The sequence below is a fragment of the Pyricularia pennisetigena genome, chromosome 2 (assembly GCF_004337985.1).
Source record: "Pyricularia pennisetigena strain Br36 chromosome 2, whole genome shotgun sequence".
In the NCBI taxonomy this organism is placed as follows: domain Eukaryota; kingdom Fungi; phylum Ascomycota; class Sordariomycetes; order Magnaporthales; family Pyriculariaceae; genus Pyricularia; species Pyricularia pennisetigena.
This window is the reverse complement of record NC_043741.1, coordinates 3,607,230-3,628,682: the sequence shown is the minus strand read 5'-3', so window position 1 is coordinate 3,628,682 and position 21,453 is coordinate 3,607,230. Positions and strand designations below refer to the sequence as shown.

The 21,453-nt window shown below is 49.6% G+C and overlaps 5 protein-coding genes across 5 annotated transcripts; 3 read left to right on the top strand and 2 right to left on the bottom strand.

Moving 5' to 3' along the window:
• Positions 1 to 1,185: 1,185 nt before the first annotated feature.
• On the bottom strand, positions 1,186 to 2,909 carry PpBr36_00993 (uncharacterized protein; the record flags this gene model as incomplete). The annotated part of the gene is made up of 2 exons (XM_029888182.1): positions 1,186 to 2,537; positions 2,813 to 2,909. The coding sequence occupies 2 exons, from the start codon at positions 2,907 to 2,909 to the stop codon at positions 1,186 to 1,188; spliced, it is 1,449 nt and encodes a 482-aa protein (XP_029750657.1).
• Positions 2,910 to 5,570: 2,661 nt separating this feature from the next.
• On the top strand, positions 5,571 to 5,759 carry PpBr36_00992 (uncharacterized protein; the record flags this gene model as incomplete). Its single annotated transcript, XM_029888181.1, has 1 exon — positions 5,571 to 5,759. The coding sequence occupies one exon, from the start codon at positions 5,571 to 5,573 to the stop codon at positions 5,757 to 5,759; it is 189 nt and encodes a 62-aa protein (XP_029750656.1).
• A 3,821-nt stretch (positions 5,760 to 9,580) lies between these two features.
• PpBr36_00991 (uncharacterized protein) lies at positions 9,581 to 9,778 on the top strand (the record flags this gene model as incomplete). The annotated part of the gene is made up of 1 exon (XM_029888180.1): positions 9,581 to 9,778. The coding sequence occupies one exon, from the start codon at positions 9,581 to 9,583 to the stop codon at positions 9,776 to 9,778; it is 198 nt and encodes a 65-aa protein (XP_029750655.1).
• Positions 9,779 to 16,268: 6,490 nt separating this feature from the next.
• PpBr36_00990 (uncharacterized protein) lies at positions 16,269 to 17,138 on the bottom strand (the record flags this gene model as incomplete). Its single annotated transcript, XM_029888179.1, is given in 4 exon segments — positions 16,269 to 16,320; positions 16,572 to 16,637; positions 16,657 to 16,904; positions 17,028 to 17,138. 4 exon segments carry the CDS (start codon positions 17,136 to 17,138, stop codon positions 16,269 to 16,271), a joined length of 477 nt encoding a protein of 158 aa, XP_029750654.1.
• Positions 17,139 to 18,447: 1,309 nt separating this feature from the next.
• On the top strand, positions 18,448 to 20,111 carry PpBr36_00989 (uncharacterized protein; the record flags this gene model as incomplete). Its single annotated transcript, XM_029888178.1, has 2 exons — positions 18,448 to 18,485; positions 18,593 to 20,111. The coding sequence occupies 2 exons, from the start codon at positions 18,448 to 18,450 to the stop codon at positions 20,109 to 20,111; spliced, it is 1,557 nt and encodes a 518-aa protein (XP_029751766.1).
• Between the last annotated feature and the right edge of the window lie 1,342 nt (positions 20,112 to 21,453).

Below are 21,453 nucleotides of genomic sequence, written 5' to 3'. Positions count from 1 at the left end.
ACGTCTGCATAGTGTGTCATCCATAATAGTCAAAAAAAATTCTTCACGCCGTGCTGTTTGCGAAAAGCACAACCTTACCCAGCTGCACGCCACGCCGAAGAACGCCCGTGATCAGGGACCATTTCCAAGATAACCATGATTAGGCCTTGGCGTGGCTTCGTCACCCGAGAAAAAAGAAGGCCATCTAAGTCCTTGGCTTGGAGCTGCGATCGCGCGACGTCAGAACCAACGCTCAACACGCAACACAAAGAGACGAACGCCCATTGAGCGCAGTCGCAGCCTGCGAAGTGAAAGTGTAGATCGGGTCGGTCCCGCGTCAAGGCCGAAAGGCTACAGAGCACGTAGGCCGCGGTGAAGGGGTCGCAGATCATCGTCAGGACCTCGAGCTTACCCGCCCACCTCCCAGATGGCCTCTCGGACAGGGCGGCAAAGCTCGAGGTCCATCTCTAGGAGGTCGGCCAGGTTGATCTGATACGACATTCATGTGTCAACAGATGAAGGGTTGAGAACAGAAGAGAGAAACGAAAATAAAGGGAAAATGAACACGAAACCTGTTTTTCGGTCACTATTCTTTCTTTTTCTCCCCCTTTTTTGCGACCTGTTGCTCTAACAGAATTGGTCCTACTTTGAATCCGGTATAATATACCGATTTTGAGCAGGGACGAATACGATAGCTCTGGAGAGCGAACAACAGATTCATGCATGCTACAGCGATGGCTGAAATGACATGTCGAGCTTGTTAGCGATCACCATGAAGACATTAATTATATCACGGCTCAGATTTCTCAGTTCTTCTACATTACCTGGGTGTCAAGACATCCTTCTTTACATTTGTGAAGAAACATGTTGGGCTAACTGGAACAAAAGTGCCAAACCTTGACCATTGCTGTCACACATGTGCCTGCCTCAGGTCCCATCAATCTGCTGCTCTGAGGATATTGTTGTTCTATAGCTGATATAAACTGTAGCCGCTCATTTCCAGTAAGCGTGACTGACTGGTCGGTGTGCTCATCAGTAGGAGTTGCATGCAAATGGTGTAACAAAGATAAAGGGCACGCAATTTGTCAATTGTGGGTAGTCAAAATATGAGACCTCTCAGGATTGAATGTGTGCACCACAAAGAGCATGAGCCAAGTAGAGCACATGGATGACTGCAGGGCGCCATATCCAGGTTATACCAAGCGTCTATACATCCGGGATAGTATCCTTGTGAACTTCGACGAACCGTCCCCGACCTGATCTCTTGCCAATGATGTGGCGCTCAACCCGAGTAGCAAGTGCCATGTGTCCCAAAAATTCCGAGTATCTTTGCTCTTCGTCGGGTCTGGGGGTCCGGAACCCCCAATACATCAACAACTCGGTAATTTTGCCCCAAGCGCCCTGCCAGTCGACAGAGTCGTGATCTACACTCCGGATAAGTGCCTCAGCCCACGAAGCACAGCCTGTCACGTCTAAATACTCTAGCCCGTAGAGGTTCTTGCTCAGACGCCTGAGCAACAATATGGCTTCAGTCCAGTCGTCGTCAAGTGAATGGCTGTAGAAGCCGGTACCTCCATACTGAATCGACCCGCTGGGCGAGTCGATGACAGATGCGATGGCATTTGGCGTCAGAGTGGGCCTAGGCCAATATGCCAGGCTCAGATGCGTGACGGTAGCCAAATGTGATGAGAAGGAAAGCAGGTGCTTCCATGACATCTTGTGTGCGATTGACGGATTGACCGCCAAGGAGACACGCGTGAGGTTTGGAAGTAGTGAGGGACGGACATCTGCAGTCAACTTTGGGGCGCCCCAGCTGTCTGCCGGTGCATCCCAAGATTCTTGCAAAACTGCAGGGGTCACTTCAGCGGGACGACGAGGAAATAGTATGTCGGAGAGCTCCTTCATATCGATCGCCTTGCCAAATCCGTCAACCATGTCAAACGTGTGGATCCCCTCATTCGGAGTGTGTCCAAGCTCCAGAGATTCGTCTCCAAGTTCAAGGTCTGGAGGCGGCAGCAGTAACCTCTTCAGGTCACCCGGGGATGCTCCGTCCGTCCTGTAGCTGCCCAGATAACATATGAGTGCCAGTCTCAGGTGGTCCGGCAGCGTGTATAGCCAATATTGGTTGTAGTGCTTTTGGTACTCCCAGTCCGCAACCATGGTTGACAGAGCGAGGTCTAGCAAGCTACCCCTGTCCGGAATATTGACACCTGGCAGCTGGTGTATGAAAAAGTCGCTGCCACGTACGGCACAAGGGCCGAGATGACCTTTGCCCTTCAAGGGTGTCGGGGCATGGCGAGATTGGGCTAGCCAAGATCGGGGTGCCGGGGGGCCGGGTGGCAGACGGCGGCCCTGGGCATCGACCAAGCGACGAGAACGTTGCTGTGGCGCAGGGGATTCGGGGATACGGAGGACTTGACGCAAAGCGGGTGGTACACTAGGTATAGGGTTGAGAGCTGCATCAATAGGCGTTATCTGGGTACTTGGGTTGGCGCCATTGTTGCTCACGCCAACCCTTCGGAGATCGGCAAGCAGCTGGTTGACGCCCTTGGTTTGTACTGTGCAAAGAGGTACACAATTAGCACATGAAGACAGACAGAAGGCAAGAGAAGACGCTTCGAGAATGCGTAGAATGTGCCGCTGGTGTTTCGTGTTGACAATGGCAGTATGCTTGCATGCCGTGTAATGTTCCCTAATCTGCTCGGCCGTCCATTCATTGGGCGTGTCCGGAATGCTGTCTCGATGTTGCACGACTTGGACCAACCGGTCGTTCCGATATTTGTTGAGGGATGCCGGTCGGCTGATGCTGCTACGAAATGAACGCAGAACTTACCATCGCTATCTGCACTTCGGATCCTCGAGCTAGCCAGCGAAGGAGGAGGGGTTGATGGCGGTTTCGAATAGTGTGTTTGGTGTCTTTTCTTCGGCATGTCCAAGTCAGGATGAAGGGGACGTGTATCACGAACGGCTGGCTACTGACAGTGGAGCCTTGTCTGCTTTGCTCAAGTCGCCCTGTGCAGTGCTTGATGGAGTACTTGGACTTTAGGGCAGAGGTCGGATGCGGCCATATTCCCACACCAAAAAAAGCTTCGAGGGAAGCAGCACCGGCTGGCAGGGTTCATAAACAAAAGCGACAACTGCAATTCAGCGTCTGCAGTGCATTTGTTGCAGTCATTGATAATTGCGAACGATGACTCTTTGCGTCAGATGTGGGCGGGGACAGGGGAGCTTAGGACTTATCTCTAAGCAGTAATTCATCACTATCGGTGGGGCCACTGCCCCTCCTATTAATAAGCAATCAGGTACGGATAATCGCTATTCGATCGTACAAAAACTTGCCTTTTCTGGAGGGCTGGCTGATTCCCTGGCAAATCCACCGGCCGCGGTTCGCTTTATCCATCGATTCCTTTATGAAAAAGATGCACGCGACACTTTATTACTAATAAGTAACAAAATTTGATGACATCCTCGGACTAATGTTGACTGCAGGCTCTTGCCGAAAGTGGTTGCTCTCTTTTCGCTTAGGGAGATTTCATCTCGTCCACTACACTTTCATCCGGTGGGATTGACGATGTCAGTTCGACTTAGCACCAACTATCTACCTTAGGAAGCTAGAGAATACCAATTTTTTGTGTATCCGACGAGACAAATTATTATTATAATTCTTATGACGGCCTGGTTTTCTTCTTTGTCCCTGATGTTGACAATTTATGGCCTTGATAGTAACTTTTTTTTTTTTTCTTTTTTTTCAATCCCCTCTGTCGTCACTCTCCATCGTTATTTTCACAGCTCGGGGTTGGCCAAGTCAGAAGCGTGCAAAAAAACTAATGCCCGGAACGTATTTTGTGCTTATCTTGGTTTTGGTCCGGCAGGGACTAGCCAGGACATCTTTTTACCCGCAGTTCGACCAAATCTTCATACGGGAAGGTAGCATATGCCATTGCTCTTTGGTTCGTCACAAGTTCATTGTGTATTCAAACACTCTTCTTCGGTCCTAGACGGAACTCCAGCTCCAACGTGTAACTCAGATGCAGCTGGGGTATGTAAGTCGGAAACGTGGTGCCTACACGATGCCCCACCGTCCACTGGACGCCTTCTCCTATCCTCTGTCATTGACCCATAGTCTGGCAGAGACATACTTTGAATGTTGATCTACGCAAGTTATTTCTGGGAGCAAGTGGGAATGAGGAAAATACTGCTTTAGTCAACTGATCCACCCACCTACCTGGTCAAAATCTCGCAAATGTACTGGAAGACATCCATTTCATGAAACTTTGCTTGTGCTGCAGGCGCGTTTTCCTGGCTGACATGTTTGCAATCTGTATATCTTGTTCCAGTCTATGGGCGGCGGCATAACGCCGTGGCTTTAGTCTCGAGACCTTAAACTCTCAACATCGTACCATTCTCAGCCACTAAATCTCCAATTTGGCCCCCAAAATCGAGCATTAGCTTACTAGTTCAAGTGTACCACCCGTTTACTTTGCACAACCGTTATCTCGCGCCACTAAACACTCGAGGATCACCGTTACTAAACTCCATCAAGCTGATCGGAGCCTTGGAGCGTCTGCAACAGTCTTTGGTACCTGGAGGCTAGGTCTGTTGTCGGAGGCATATACCGTTCAGTAGCTGGTCTTGAGGAAAGCTTGTGAGTGGTCTTTCGCACTAGTCTAATCTAGCTCTCCTTTTGCTGACACTTGAAAGCACGGGATACAGTCTGGTTAGAATTACAAGCAAATGCAGGAATGTGCTTCTGATAGATGATGTATTCGTGGTTCGATCGACAAGGTGGCCATGTGGCAGGGGTCAGCTAGCGTAGTCTGGCAGCTCCGGCCTTGTCTAGTCTCGGGTCTTAGGTCCCTGCAAGGCGAGCAAGGCGGCCCAGGGAATATGCCACGCTGACATGGCCGTGGTGCTGTGCGGGCCGGTTGGGAAAAGTACTGCGGCATGTCTGTTTGTCTGCGGTATGTAAAGACGAAACCGATACACAAAACAGCACTTTGAAACAATCATCAGCACGGATGACCGGACAAGAGCGCGGGCAGTTGCTGATGCAGGCAACCAGGCGGCGAGTACCTTCAAGAAGGATCTCTACTTCCCAACATTTGGCTTCTATGCAGCTCTATTCATGGAGACTCAGGCTGCTTCAGCAGCACACTCTGCTCTTGCGCTTCTTCACCAGTTCAGTGGCCTGCTAACTTGGCCTTGCCTCCGTCGCCAAGTCTGCTCTTTACATGAGGAAAGTCTTCAGATAAGTCAGGGGCGCACGTGTGTCACGTAGCAATGAACGAGTGGAGAAAGGAGGACCGATCGTGTGCAAGCAAACCTATTGCTGGGGCCAACTAGCTGCGTGACACGCCAGTATCGAAACGGAGGCAAACAAACCAAACATGTCTCATCGTTCCAGGTAAGCCTTGGTTTATTCCCCCTCGTTTAAGGCGTGCGAGCCCTCCCTTATAGTTTATCCACACGCCTGTACGGTACCCCAATGCCTCCTGCCTGATGACGGAGGCAGCTCGCCTCGAATCACCTTGGAAGGGAATGGCCCGGCTGCAGGAATGTTTGCACATCTGCTGAGTCGACGGCAGGGTCTCATGGGCCCAGGCCATGACGGCAGTGATCAGCCAGTCGTCATCTTCTGTGTGGGTGGAGGTCATCAAGGTTGCTCTGGTTTCGCCACCCTCCTCACCCATGCGGTGAGGGCCTCCCCGTCAGGCGACCTAGACCATGCTTTGTTTCTGGTTCACAACGACGCGGGACGCGTGGATGAGAGGGGGGCGTGAACGAATCCGTGATGGCCTGAGTGGTCTGCTACGGGGGAGACACCTATGCCGTGCGAGCCTGCTCTCCTAACTCGGAGCGAAAAACGACATTAGAACGGGGCTTGCTTCTACTTTGGGACTCTGCTTCGATGAAAAGTGGGTGTATGTCGTGATTTGATTGGGAATTTGCTTACCCTCTCATCCAGAGAAAGAAATGTGAACAGCATTTAGGCCGTTTGTGTAGCGCTCAAAGGTGAAGTTGTGTACATACCAGGAGGAGCTAATCTACCCCTGAAGTTTCAGAGCCAAAAGAGTACAAAGGAGAGTTTGCCGTGAGCACAGGTGGAAGAACATATATTATCATCAAATAAACTTTTGTGACATTAACAGTGGGGTTAAGTCTGGCAAGCATGATCTGCTATATCAGGGGGGGTTTGTTACGGGAGTGGAAGGATGGCGAGATGCTACTCTGCAAGAAGGGAGAATATCATGAAGCTTGGGAAATAATAACAAATCTCACTTTTAACCTTTGTTACTATGAATTCAGCTTAAGTGAGCTACGGCATTTTGTTGGCACGAGTAAATACCCATGAGGCATAGTAACAACAAGATATGTATCATGGAAAGCGCTGAATGTTTGCTCAAAGTGGACCTTTGACCAAGATACTCCTTATTCCTGAGCCTAACTTGTCAAATAAGAAACTGAACTGCATTAGTTGATATGCCCAGGAGTTAATTAGGGGACCATTTGTTCCAGCTGCGCTTACGTGCGTTAGATTTGAGTGCAGCCCCAGAGGGCCTGCAACGCCTTACTTAAAGGGATAGGCCTAAGAAACAATGGTCTCTGAAATTTGATGAACTTGGCTGCTAATAAGCTCTACATAGATTACACTCCGAGTATTAACCTCTCGAGCGGTTGCCTCGATAGGGGTGCGCGAGTACCAGGTCTTTGGTGCTGATATCTAAAGTTCCAACGAGACTGAAAGATTCTTTATTAGGTGCCGTCACAATTCACTCTAGGCCCTGGTTTCTGGACATGTTTTACCCGATTTCAAGTTGTGGGTGACATTGAAACTGGCTGTGAGAGACATCACCACAAGACTAGTGCCGAACGATCCTCGGGGCAGAGGAGTTGCCACCGGCGTGTATTTGGAACCTGTACTGCCTTTGAGCTGCATGCAGACGAAACCACGTGGTACATTTGCTTCATAGATGGACTTCTTTATTCATGATGTATGCTCAGCGCAGAGCGCCACCGTGGGCAGTTTGGGCTCAAAGGAATATACGTGTGTCCTGCAGCAGAATTAAGGGGGTGCGCAGGAGATTAAAAGTAATATAGAAAAGCTCAATTGCATGTTTTATATTCCCCTTTTCGTTCATAAATACTGTCATACTGCTGATAACGAATGCATGTCTCGACCAAATGTTGACAACATTACGGGGTTGGTTATGGAGATCGAATTTGGAAACACAACCCTACTTCCTGACAGTCTACATTGGCTCACATATATACAACCAATAGAGGACATGCTACCCCTTTCCGAAAGGCTGACCAAATACCTAACTATGCTATCAGAATCAGTACTTCCAGTCTTTGTAGCTCTAAGACCTGCCCCGAAATTTAGCTGCTAGACTAGTAGTATAACCGGCGAGCAAGACAACAGCCGTCCACATTGTATCAGTTCTACATGTCTCTATGTTTAAAAGCCGGCGAGACTAAGTAATTGCTATTGTATGTTCCATTCTTCAATGCTTCAAATGAGAGAAAAAAAGAGAGATTGACCGGTGGAGTCAGGGCAGGTAAGTGTCTGACTGCTTCAAAAAGAATATCTCTCAAACCTCCATCCCTGGCATCTATCCCCCTTGCTAGTTAATGTACCTGCCTACAACATGCATTCAGGGCACATCAGGTTGCCAGGAGCAGAACCCACCACTTCCCAAGTTTCTCGAGTTGCACCTGCCAATGAAGGTGCTCCTTCTAGTAACATAATTCTTTTGATCGCTTTGACTGCTCTTTCCTTTCTCTTCCTTTTTGGAACCGAAGACCGGCTCAACTGGTAGAGACTAAGCACCTAAGTAAGGCGCCTCTTCAGATACGCATTTTTCTATCATTTCCAGGTTCAGTGACGACCAGGATCTTGTTTGCTTGCTCACTCACCCGGGCTCCTTGACCGGAAGTTGTTTTACGAACTCACGAAGTGCTGACGGAAAGCTCTCCCACCACATGTCCATTCTTTCTTCTAAGCTCTCTCGCAAATTGGTCTCTTAAATTTAGTACAGGCATGGTGAAAAATGTTCAAGTTTCCGAGACTCCACTATGAGCCTTGCCCGACGCTAAGCAGGGACTGCGGGAAGTAGCGTGGCCGGCCGTGACAGCACACGGTTGAATACCCCTGCGCAATTTGTTTGCATCCTCGCAGCCAGCATGCATGGAATACGGGACAACGCGAGATATAATTACAATTCAAATGGCGGTCATATTCTCAGCGTCGGCTACATGCATGTCCAAAAACCAAGGTATCTACGACGGCTGAAGCTTGGACGCTGCCTGGCGCGGGCCCTCGCCACTCCTCCTCTCTGGCAGCTGATCTATTCGTCTGTTGACGGCCGAGTAGACCACGAGAAGCTTTTGTTTGGTTTCGATTCGCTGGCGTCGTTTGCGGTCGATAATGCCACTCGGCATGATACCGTCATGCATCGTAATCAAGACGGTCAGAGGCTCACCCAGTATCCATCCACCCTTGACTCGAACGAAAAATAAAGCATGCTGTGGGACCAGAGAAGACACACCTATCATGAGAGCACCACGACCCGACATATCAGTCCATAGTCCCTGAATGGAAATGGAACAAGTCAAAAAGGAATCGTTACCCAACTGCCATGATGTTGTGCTCTAAGGACACTCTACCGGGCATTGTTACCCTGGGTACCCACCCAAGCTATTTGACGGGAGTAACAACCTTCTTTTCCTCCTCTTTTGAGAGCGGGCGGTCGGAACCGGTCATGATCTGTCACATAACACAGAGATCTGAAATCTCAATGGTTCTCACCCAATGTGTAGTGGCACAATCAGCGTCGGGGGCTGCTTGCTTCCTGGGCCAGTGTGGTCTGCCTGCAGTGGCACAAGTAAGGGTAGCAAGGTTGCTGCACCACCTTTTCAACCAGAGTCCATGTTTTTTTCCCTGCCAAGCTACGGCTTCAGGACAGGTTTCCCGCAAAGCCCAGTGCTTGGTGACAACGAAACATTACCGGCCTACACAGACCGGGCATGGCGTCAGGCTGTCCTACCTCACACCTCCATCGCAGAATGTATAACTGTCAATGATGTGCATGTGAGGGTATACGAGACCTGCTCCAAAAACTGGGCTTGTGCTTTGTTTACAGATGTCAAGAGAGCAATCAAAGCACTTGGTTTTTCTTCACCTTTTTTTATTTTCTTTCATTCTAGCCGTTCCTTCATTCTTCTTGCTGACCCAATGGCCCTCATTTATTTCCCTCAGACATGATGGGTGAACAGTCAGGGTAGACTGACTGCTTTGGGCAGCGCTGCCCGCGAAGATCACTCACTGCACCCACAAATAAAGATTGCTGCCAAGGTAAATGACTATCAAGCATGATCTTCAGGCTACTCTAACCATCAGTTAAGCGCATAATTGTCTCATGGAGAATATTCTGATGTGTCTTCTCATGGGTGTTACATCACCCCCAGGTGCATATGTAACCGCGTGCCGATTTAAAGAAATAATGTTACCAAAGGCATCAAGCTCTGCATGTTCCAGCTGGCCTGATGTTGTAGACATCAGTTCACCGCAAGAAAAAAAACGGCGGAACCAGAAGTCCAAATGGGGAATACGGTCGGAACCAGCGCGCAGATGGATGGTCGGAATTCTTCGGCCAGAGATACTACATCCTGCTGCTTTGGGGCATGGGGAGAACGGCAGACGGCCGAAAGAAAGCTTCCAAATCTGAAACATGTGGCCTCTAGAACAAGATCGGCAAGTCCCAGGGTTGGACCAACTGCAGCCCACGATGCGAGTTGAGGAGAGACCCTGGGCCAGACAAGACGGCTGCCTGCACAAACGACCACACCATCAAACCCGTTAGTGTGCAGACCGATGAGCACGCCAATACCTCGAGAGTACTGTCAGCAGCCCGTACAGAGTGTGGTGTGTTAATAAAATTTACCTGTGAGGACACGAGAAAAGGCGCATTTCCATCCTGGGAGCCTAACTTAGGGCTGACGGGCTACATGTTTTGTCTCTTGCCAATAAGCACTCTTGGTCATTTTAAAAAAAGCATTTCAATGATCAGGGGCCATAGTGATCTTTGCACCTGTGGAAATATAGCCGGGGCGCTGATGTGAAGCGTGGACTCTGTCGTTCGAAGGTAATCCTGAAAGAGGGCCACGCAATAATTATAGATGGCCGGGGTGTACACATTGAGTAAAGTCGAAGTCAAGCCTCAGTTCAAGAGTCAGGCTTTAGGGCTAAATTTGTCTTTGAGGCTAGTCACGGTGAGTAATGGATTGAAATACCAATATATAACCCAATCTCTATCAACATCCCAGGACGACCTGTTTTAGCCTTGTTGTGTTTTAAGCTGCTCTTTTAGTAGCTGCCGCTTGCTCACGTATAATCCTTTGGTAATTTAACCATCATATCATGACTATGAAATTCTCTTTGGTTGGGTCGATTAGGTAGCAGGGGCTCTTCTTTTTGTCTTTCTCTTTTTTCCCTCTTCTACTTATTTCTTTACCACGCGACGCGGAAGCATTGCCTCAGAAGGACGGAAACCCACCGCCCAGCAGCTTCCCTTGACTTACGTGCATATGGCAGTAGAAGCGCCTACTTTGCTATTTGAGCTAGATGTTCCTAGCGTAGTGGCGGTCCGGGACGCGCAAACTAACAATGAGGTGATTCTCGGGTTATCAGCGACAAAACAGTCCGGTCACAAGCCTTGGCATGCTGTTTTATCCCCACATACCCACCAAGAGGTATTAATATCATGTCTGCAAGCTTTGAAGTCAGTCTCCTACTGCCGACTGCTGTCGGCTACAGTTGGAGAGGCTATGGCCGTTTTAGGAAGTCCTGCCCGATAAGACGTTGCTAATTACATCCCGATGTCTGGCGCATCCGTATGAACAAAAGCTTGAAAGCACTACTCACGTGGCAAATGGGAGCTCTAAACAGTCCAAAGCTACATCTTGAAACTAAAAAAGGCCGCCCGGAGAGCAGAGCTCCACGGGGGCTAGGACGGGCTCGGGTCTACGGTTTACGTGCTAAAGGGGGGAACTGACGCCGCCATGCGTGACAAGAAAAGCCCCCCCTCGAATGTCACCAGGGGCTAAAGATATCATCTCTAGCGAACCTTCACATGGCACATTTTGACAGCACACGCTAAGGGCGAGGGGAGCTCGAGCCCATCTACCCTTAGCTCATCCAACTTTCCGGTTTATTTTCTCCTTATTTGTTTCCCTTGTGAATTGGGATCTTTGAGATCAATACTGTTTTATTTTTTTTTACAGACACACGCGAGCGCGCGTTCCTCGCACTGAAAATCACCCTATTTCGAGCCTCCTTGGCGTCAGAGTCGATAAGGCCGAAAGCTAAAGGAAAGTAAATGATCGGGAAGGGCGATGGGCTTCCAGAACCTACCCTAATCAGCCGAGTGCTGCCGTAGCCCCACCGGTCAAGTGCATTCGGAGAATATCTGGTTGGTTCCCCGACTCGTCAAGAAGCGAGGTCAGGGGCACGGCTATGGGCCACTGCAGGCCGACCTCCTTTATTTTCTAGAAGAGATCTTTTTTTTTTGAGAAAAAGATATTGCTTTCATTTTTCTCTCAATATGCTTCGCAGTCAACATCAGATACAGTAGCCCAACGGCTTGCTGGTGGGGCTGCAGGGGCGAGGCTTTTGAATCATCAAGCGGGCTTCTCCGCCAAGAAGAGCAAACATTTGATGAAATATCATACCCTCCGGGGGTGGGAGAGGTTTTCTGCATGACAAAGCTATCTTGAACAGGTACTCAAAGTGACCGACAGTCTTTAGTGGCAGTGAGGATCCGCTCAAAAGACCTGAGGTAAAATAGGTTTATATGACATGGTCAGCCACCGACAGCGTCCAGACAGACTTATGACATCAAGTACGACCTCAGGCTTTTGCAGAGCAAAGGAATACTTTGATGACTTATAACCATTCCCTAATTACTGCAGCTATCCGTCCAACCCCCTCTTGGCCCAGCCGGTCGCCAATCAATAACTGACATCCTCGACAAGTGGCGTAATCTGGGGTCCTAGTGGACTTCCCCTCCTAATATCATATTCTGCGGCCTCACCCGGCTGCCTACGTCCGACTTGGCCTGGGGAGTCCGCCGACGAGCCAGAGGTACCATGTAGACTCTTGTCTCTTGTCAAGGCAAAAGACTGCAAGTACCTCTTTTTTTTTCGGCCTTACCCGGCTCTTTGTTGTTCTCCACCTTGCTTTGATCTTTCAATTTCCACCTATATTTGGTATAGCTTGGTCAAGTAGACTTTTTAGTTTTTCTACTTGTTCCCGTTTTATTCATTCCTTCACACCCAACCATCACCAAATATCACTACACACCCCAACCAATTAGCAATTGGGAGGTATCTCGGTTGGTGCTTTGCGGGTAGTGCAACACCCGTCACATCCTTCCCCCCTTGCTGTTTGCGTCAATCATTGGAAGACGCGTTTGTACCACTTGACCCGTCCTGCGCTTCTCTTTTTTTTTCTCTTTTGCCAGGGTAGCTCCCGGCAGATAGGGGGAGGAGCTGACAGCGTCGCGCTGTGTGCGACGACCATGTCAGGATCTGAATGACTCTGAAAATGGGCTGTCAAAGAGGGCGAGCGCTTAAAATCTGCACTCGCCTCAGCATGGCGACGAAAGAAGCTTTTTTTCAAGGCATTGGGTGAGGTTGAGACATGCTCAATAAGGATTTGCTTGGGCGCACGCCAAACGATAGCCACTCGACTGTAGCCTCTGCCTTTAGGGCTTGACAATGACTAGCAAGTGAGGATGGTGTGGACTTGACAAAAAATGCTTCTTGTACCTCACCCTCCAATCTTTTCAACGTACAGACAATCTTCTAGACTTTCGGCCCCTCCTTTTGCCAGTTAACGCAAACGACCTAATCAACGAACATGTTGAACATGTATTTTTTTCAGGAGTGACTTTTAAGAGTTACTTGGTTACCTGCTTGCTCACATAGTATCCATCTCGAGACTGAGATGGGCGTGGGCGCTTGGGCCAGAGGTCTCTTGATGTACAGTACTCGCCGTCTCTCTATACAAAACCCCCCCAATTCAACGGCGAGCGTTGTTGGCTTCCACACCGTCTTTCCTCACAAAACCTTGTCCTGGTCAGTGCTGAGAGATGCAGGCGTTAACTGATGTATGAGGTATGTGACTTATTTTTTTGGGAGGGGTGTACGAAAATATTAGTTGTGAGGATCAAATGGTGAAGTATCTGGGGGATGAAAGAGAGCTTCGCGTGCATCATCAACGTCTTTCGGGTGAAGCTGCTAGCCCATCAACGAGGCATCAAGTCAATATCCACAACCACAAATGTATCTTATGTTGCCGCTGAATGTCTTCTTTTCTTGGAGTTGCTCTCTCTTTTGCCATGAAGGTACTCTTATCCTCCAAGCCTGTACTGTACTGTCTTGAACTCCACCCAGGACCCGAGTAGCTCTCTGTTATTAAAGAGTGTCTCTTCGCTCCTTCCCTTTCCGCGACCCACTCCCATCATCCCTTTCCTGCCAGGACTGGAAGAAGAAGAAAAAAGAAAACCAATGAAAAAGACACGGACGAAGAAATAGATAAATAGACCAAACTCCACGAAGACGCTAGTCATCGAGCGGCCATCGCCCAGCAACTTTCATCAAGTCCGCCAGCCCATCTTGGATGCTTCAAGCCGATCCTTTCTTCCATCATTGCCACGTCCTCGCTTCAGCAAAAAGGCTGGGTGCTTTTTTTCGGCTGCTGGAAAGCTCTTGGCCGCCAGACTTGTGCAACCAAGCCAGCTCTCTGCTACTGGAGGTGAGGCGGGATGAGCCTCTCGAGAGCAAGAAACAAAAAAATGATCTGCTACTGACCCGCCACACCTCGAAGCTAAGCAAAAACCAGTCTTTCACCGTGAGTGGATGCACGCCTCTTCCCCGTTTCCTACCTTTGGTATTTCAATACGCCCACTCCCTCCTGCTCCTTCATTTGGCTGTCTCTTTGCCCCATCTTGGCCGGCTAGCACTTGACTCTTTGGACATACGCCCTGACCCGATCTGGGACTTGTAGAGTCCCAATATCTACTCCGTCTCTTCCCTGTCCCTCACCATCTTCCCCATCCAGAGAAGCAATCGCGCCAAAAGGGGGTTACATTGTTTTTTTTCCCTCTTAGAAACCATAAAAGTATCCAACCACCCTCCATCCTGGCCTGTTCTACTACAGTCTTGCACCACTCTCCTCCCATGTGACCATACCATTCTGGGTCGAAAGTAAAGGAAAGATCTCGCCTCGCACAAACGACTTCAGATCCGGAGCAATTCTTCAACTTCGCATCCGCTTTCCAAACGCGACTGTATCAGGGTCCGAAGCAAATCGAAACACGCTGTTCTTCTTCGTCGACAACATCAACCTCTGTACTCCATATTCAAAGCCATCCGCCTACATACCAAGAGAATCCCAGGATCCGCTTCAAGGCCTTGTTCCTGTTTTTGCTGGGCCTCCCACAATCAGATCGGACTGAAGAACTCCAATTCCTCGGAACCGGAAAGCTACAGCGTTTCCAGAGCAGTCATTGTTTTTCACAAAGACCGTCTCGGCAAATCGACCTTGGGAGAAGTCTTTACCCTCGACTAACGACATCTGCAAGGCGGTCAATATCTTGAACGCGGCTAGACGCCAAGAAAGCACGAAAACTCGAGCAGTAAGTCAATTTTACCTGCTCCATGATCAATGGAGCCCCAGAGGATGTGCCGTGATTGGTATAGGGGATAAGTCTCAGAGCTACACAAATCTCCCCAAGAAATCGTCAACAATGCTACTGTCCTCTTCCATGCCTCTCAACTACGCGTAGAGTATTATCTGCATGGCCACCTCCTTAGCTCCTGAGAGGGTTGGAGGTGTAAGCCAGTTGCAACTACCGGTTTTGCAGTACTTTACAACGTCAGCCCAATCCACCAGACGCGGGATCCTCCATCTACGCGGACTGCGGTGCTTGCGGATGAGATCTCTTGTTAAGATTTCACTCACGAAAGCTATCGAATTCATGCTGACTGTCGTCTTACAAATAGGGGCGCATGCTTACAACAGAGTCTGGTTAGTGACTTGCTCATCTCCCGATCCCTTTCCCTCGATGACGCAACAATGTTACCGCATTTTCGGGATGGGCCCATAGGACCAGATGGTCCCAGCTGGCTATCCAGCCAGTTGCTGAGCCGGTGACGCGATATTGGCAACAGGCATAAAGTATTCACGAATGTTAAGCCAGCAACTATCATATACACATCTCAATTGCTAGGGAACTCAAGATCCTGGCCGGCTAACCTTTGACTGACCCTTGTTATGTGAGCAGACTAGACTTCCGGAACAGTCGGTTGGTATTGAGATCGCCGAGTAGCTTAGCTCACGCAGCGTCGCATTATTATTCAAGATGACGGTGCGTTTGCCTTTTTTTTTTTTTTTTTTTTTTTTTTTTTTTTTTTTTTTTTGTCTCCCATCTTGCTTGCTTCTTGTCCTCTTCGCTTCTTCAGTGGGGGCACTAAGCAACGCCGCTGGAGAACTTGGAGAACTGGCCCTAGCCTGTCTCTGTCCCTACCAGGACAGCTGCAAGGGCTACCCGTCCGTCTCTTGGCCTCCATGGGGTGTGCGGAAAGATCCACGCACCTCAGCCCGAGGGCTCCACATATAGCCTACCATAAACCCCTGCAACGTCATCCCTGATGGGATCCAATGTGCAAGGTAGCTAATACGCCAACCATACCATACCTACCTACCCAGCCCCACAAGAGCCAGAGCCATATCGACGCTCTGTGCCGGGCTCCCACTGCAGTCAGCACAAGCGACTCTATGAATCCCGCAGCACTCAAGGTACCTGGTCATTTCTTCCTGGTCGATGATGCCTTCTTTAACTTGTTCCTGTTTGCTTCTCTTCTTCTTTTATCGAGAATTCATGTCTTCTCATTTGTTTTTCTTTTCTTTTTATCCATGCCAGTTGGGGATGCACGCCGGCCTCGAAGACGCTCGCAACCACGCCACCGCCGTAGGGGTTGCCTGACACTCGACTACCAAATCAAAGCACACAACCAAGTCATGGTTCCTCGAGCTTGAATTTTCGAGCAGGCTATTACTTCCGGACTTCCGCTTCTACCGGGCCCTTTGCCAATGCGGCCTTGCAGGTACGACATTCATCTCGGCTTTGACCTGTTTCGCATCGGAATGGCTTGCTTCATGGTTTGCTTCGCATCTTGATACCGAGAGCGAGCTGTCCTTTTTTGAAGCAAAGTAGGCATTGTGATTAGACCAAATATGCTCTGCAGTACAGCACTCGTAAGAGCAGAGGAGCCCGTCTGGTGGAAACGGTGCCCAGACCCAGGGATTAGGTGTGTTTTTCTTTCCAACAGTCACTCAAGCCACACGCACCACACAAAACCTGGCATCTGTCATCCAATCACTTCATCTATTCTTTCACCGGTCATCGCAGTTGACCGGTCGCCTGAATGCTCACTTCACATCCACCCATTTAACCCATGTCATATCCATTATGGCAACGCTGCGTGCATTTCCCATCACTTCAGAAGAAGGACAGTCTCACTCCTACCGGACCAGTTCATCGATAGTGCAATATTGTTGCCTTTCGATGTGCAACAAAAGCTTTGTGGCTCCTCTGTTTCTGCTCATCTAACGCGAGGATGGCGTCCTTGGCATTGGAGAAGATGATGCAAAGCGCAATGCTACGCCTTTCAGGGGAACATTTACAAGAAATGATGATTCCTTTCGAGCCTTCTTCCGGCAAAATTTCTTTGAGCGGTTGCTGATGGCAGCCTATGGGTGGTGTGCATGCGACAAGTGTGGTTGCACAACACTGGTCCCCAGCCGTGTCCTCGCCGCCAGAAATGTACTTGGAGGTACTTCCCTGGATTGCCAGAGGTACCTAGGGGATACATCCAAAAGACAAGCACTTTACCAAGCAGGGCTGGTGAGGATGATTTCCTCCTGACAGTGTTGAGCGTTTCTGGACTCCCTAGGCAGGCAGTACCTCCTATCCCCTGTCTACCCCCTGCGTGGTGGACAGGCCGACCGGGCTGTTCAAACCTCGATAAGGACCAGAAAATCTCCCATCGTGGGCTGCTTCATCCTCATGGTCCCTCACAGCCGAGCCCGACATGGCTGATTCATCACGTTCATGCACATTGAGTTTGGACCTTGTCTTCTTGGGTCGCTATTGTTGATCGGCCCGCTAATTAGTAACTTTTGTTTTCGTAGGTTGCCAATTTCTCCGCCTCACGCAGTTGATGCGCCACCACGGCTTGCTTACCTGCCCTACCAAATCTCACGATGCTGCAATGAGGGCAAAACACTTTCAAGGAGGGGTTTTCTTGCCTTTTGTCTGCAAGGCGTGCGGCGTCTACTTGCCATTTCGCATTCTCGAATGATCCACCCTGCTATATCCTTACTCTGTTTTCTCTAGCGTGTATTCAAGCACAAGTCGGCATATACATCGGGAAGCATCTTCGCCATATATTTTTGCTCTTGTTTGTAGTCTAATCCCAAATACTTTCACAGCAGGACTTCGAACCGACATCTCCGCTCGGCCAGGTCTTTGAATGCTTTACATTGCCTGGCTCTGATATACGGTGAGTTGAATGAACACTCTTTCAATACTGTCGACTCCAACCTGGCCTCTTGAAGAGCAGAAAACTTCACAAAATTATTCCAACTAGGCGAACCCCCCTGCCCCCGCAAGCCTAGAATAGAAGCCCCAAAGTAACTACCTTCAACCACTACACAACGCCGTGCCAAGACTTGGTTTGCTAGCGCCAAGGGCATAGCAGTATGTTCATATTTATCTCGTGTTCCCAAGGCCAGTCTTTGATACCCCGGCCTAAGGAGGGTAATTGGTCCTCGAAAAGAAACAATCCTCTGGCTTCATGTCTGTGCCCCCCAGAGGAACTGACAAGCAGCCCGAAAAGCTGGCGCAACAACTCAAGGTAGTACCTATGTCACTTCGGGCTCTGCAGGCCTTCCCGGCAGACGCAATTGTCGAGAACGGGCTCTGTGTTATTGAGCGAGGCCGTCCCCGCTATCTGCTTGCTGTGCAACATAACATGCTGGCAGTGTTACAGCATCGTCCCACCCTCAATCCCCAGCCCTTTGTGTCGCAAAGGCAACGCAGTTGGGCTGCATCAGTGCCGCCGGAAAGAAAATAATGACAGACGCCAGCTCCCCTGGAGTGCACAACCCTATTGGACAGCATCGCTAATTAAACTGCATCAGATATCCCCAAGACTCAGCAAGCACAATCGAAGGTCAGCCACAGGTGCCTCCGGTTTTAAGCTTGTACCCCCCTGGTTCGACTTCCTCCATCTTCAACACTCCTGCTTATCCAACAGATCCGTCGGGGCCTCAAATTTATACTGGAGCCCCCCACTCTCTGCTGTCGAACCTGCCAGCTTCGAGACGATTTGCATCCAGGTATGAGCACGCATGTTCCAGAGGCCATGCCTCCAAAGATGTTGTCTTGGCTTGATTTTCTAAAAAGAGCACCGTTGCCGACATAACTATGGCGAAAAGGCTTTGTTTAGATTATATGAAGTGACCCAATACTAATATTCACCACAGCGCCAGCTCCTCGATGGGCATGCCACATGCGCATGCCTCTCGATCCACAGCATTGCCTATCCCGAGCTCACGAGAGCTCCGAGATATCTACTCTACCACGACCCCGACCTACGCCAGGAGGCCGCACGAGCCCAGGTCGGCCGCAAATTTCAACGGGAATCTGGCCCGACGAAGCCACCTTTCATCGCCAACAACGAACAGCTCTCAGCTTTTCTCCCCAAGCAGGATGGAGCAAAGCTACGTCGGCAAGAACCTCTCGGTACCCGAGCTTGACCCGCTCGTGAAGTTTGGGAGTCTTTGCTACATGGATGGGACGCCCAAAGGAACGCCGATCAATTTTGACATTATTGGCGTTATTGATAAGGGCTTCTTCCTTGCCGACGGTGAATGGACTTGCTACAGGCGCAACTACTTCTCATGTAACTGTGCCTATACAATGAGTCCTCCTCCACCCCAGAATGCCTGGGCCACCACCATTCCTATTCAGCTCACTCAAGAGAGCACGGGGCAGACTTTTACTGTTTGTGGGTTTGCAATGAGCATCTCGGCCGTCGTAGCCGAAAGCGAAAGTCAGCCGATCGAGCTTGTGCAGCATACGCCAAAAAGAGACAAGGGGCCGACCTCGGCGCCGGACAAGATTCGCCTGGCACCCAAGCCAACTCAAACACACCATCATCACCACCATCCTCAGCTTGGATTGTTCCATACGATGCCTGGAGATGTCTCGAGGGCTCATTACGACTCGAGTGGATATGGTCAGCAGCAGCATGCCCCTCCCACGGCCGTTGAGCACACGTTCGAGCGGATTCAGTTCAAACAAGCAACTGCAAACAACGGCAAACGGCGTGCTCAGCAGCAATACTATCACCTTATAATTGAGCTCTGGGCCGACGTCGGTGGCAATCCGAACGAGCAATGGGTCAAAGTTGCCCAAAAGAAGTCAGCCAAGATGATTGTGCGTGGGCGGTCGCCGGGTCACTATCAATCGGAGAGGAGAGGCAGCAACACCAGTGGTGGAAACGCAGGTGCTGGGCTTGGATATGGGGGTGGCGGGATTATGGGGACGTCTGATTTCCCCTCTGGCGGAGCCGGGATGCTTTCATCGAACTTCACCGGTCACGCAGCATACGACACGCGAGGCGGCAGCCAGTATTCACACAATCGACACGGCTCTCAGGACGCGGGCGTCGACTCTATCTTGTCAGAAGACTCCAAGCCAATCCATGATTCCAAGGACTATCAGTACTATCCGGCAGCCATCTATGAACACGGTGCTCAAGTGGAAATGTTTCAACACCCTAGTCGGGACCAACAGCATGCCAGCAACAGCAGTGACGCTCATGGATCTGATCAAATTTCCAGGTCAGTGAAACATGAGTATGAGGGCAGCTTGCCGAGAATTTTTTCTCCTGGAGCTTCTTGGCACAGCAGCTCCGGACAATGTGGGCGCTACGACAGCAAGCACACATCGAATGGTTTTTACCCCGTGTCTGGCGCATCTGGTCTCAACCTTACATGATCAACCAAATGTCTTTCCCCGAGGCAGTTGCAGCGCCTTGACGAACCAACATGTTGGGCACAGGCATAGCTGACCTATGAAGTTTTCTTTTTCTACCAAATCATCTGGCAACCTTGATTCAAAACCTTGGCTTCCGGTTGATACCCAAACAGTTGCGTGTTTTTGATAAGTATCCATGACTGCTAGATCTTTTTGACGTTTCACTATTTCTATGTCTTTTCCCAGTTCTATTTCTTTCCTGTCTAGATCTGCCAACGATATCTGACTGTGCAGATCTGATGAAATGATGGAAACGATCTCCTTGGCATGTTGTTCTCAGTTTTACTTTTTTTTCTTTTCTCTTCTTTGTCTAAGGTTATGTATGGGGTTGTGTTCAAAAAGGGAGGAATGCAACAACAAAAACAGAACAAAACGTTTGTCTCCACGGGCAACACCTAGAAGGCGCTGGTGTTGGGAAATAGTTTGCAAAAAGGGAACAGAATACTGACGCTTTTGGGATAGGGAATGGGATATGTACGGAAATGTGGCATTTGCAAGGAATACCCAGGAGCATCTGGCTTTTGTTCATTTTCATTCTTAGCCTTGTTCGTTTTCACTCTTTCCTTACACTCAACTACAGTCGTCCTTGTTATGAATTCTTCATTCGAAGGAAGCTTCCCCTGTAAGAATGCTCCACTTGCCTGCGAGCTCATTGTCGTTGTCGTCTCTATTCTGCATATACCTATCGCAAGGTGTGCAGCTAGTCCTGTGACCTGTATGGATTTCTGAGAGTCTTTGGGGTCGCTGGCATTCCAGTTTTCGGACTGAGGGCAGCAGCCATGGCATATCAGGGTCCATTCAGGATGATATCAGAGCTTCAGATAGTTGGAAGACAGTAATGTTATTGCAGAGTCAAGGGATGGCAAGCATCACATCATGGTATCTTGAGTAGATGCAGGACATTCATCCAGCTCGTCCTCCCTTGGAATGCTCTCGGACCATCTCGTATCGTATTATGAAAGTGGCTGCGTTGGTCGCGACCGGAGCGATTTCTCCTGGGAAAAGTTGCTTTTTTTCGTTTGTGGCTGTCTACAAGTCGCGCTCACCGAGACCTAGAAGCTAAGCGATTTCTGCAAAAAGAAAAAAAGAAAAAAAGAAAGAGAGAAAGAAAGAAAGAAAAAAGAAAAAAAAAAGACAATAACTAGCGAAGCACACCGGTCTCGCTAGACAGACAGGTGAAAGGTGAAGCAAAGGGATACCGGGTTAATGGTTTACCCTAGTTCGCGCAGTGCATTCTATGCTTTTTGTGGGGAGGGACCGTTGAGAATGTGTGTGTGTGTGTGTGTGTGTGTGCATCTATCCA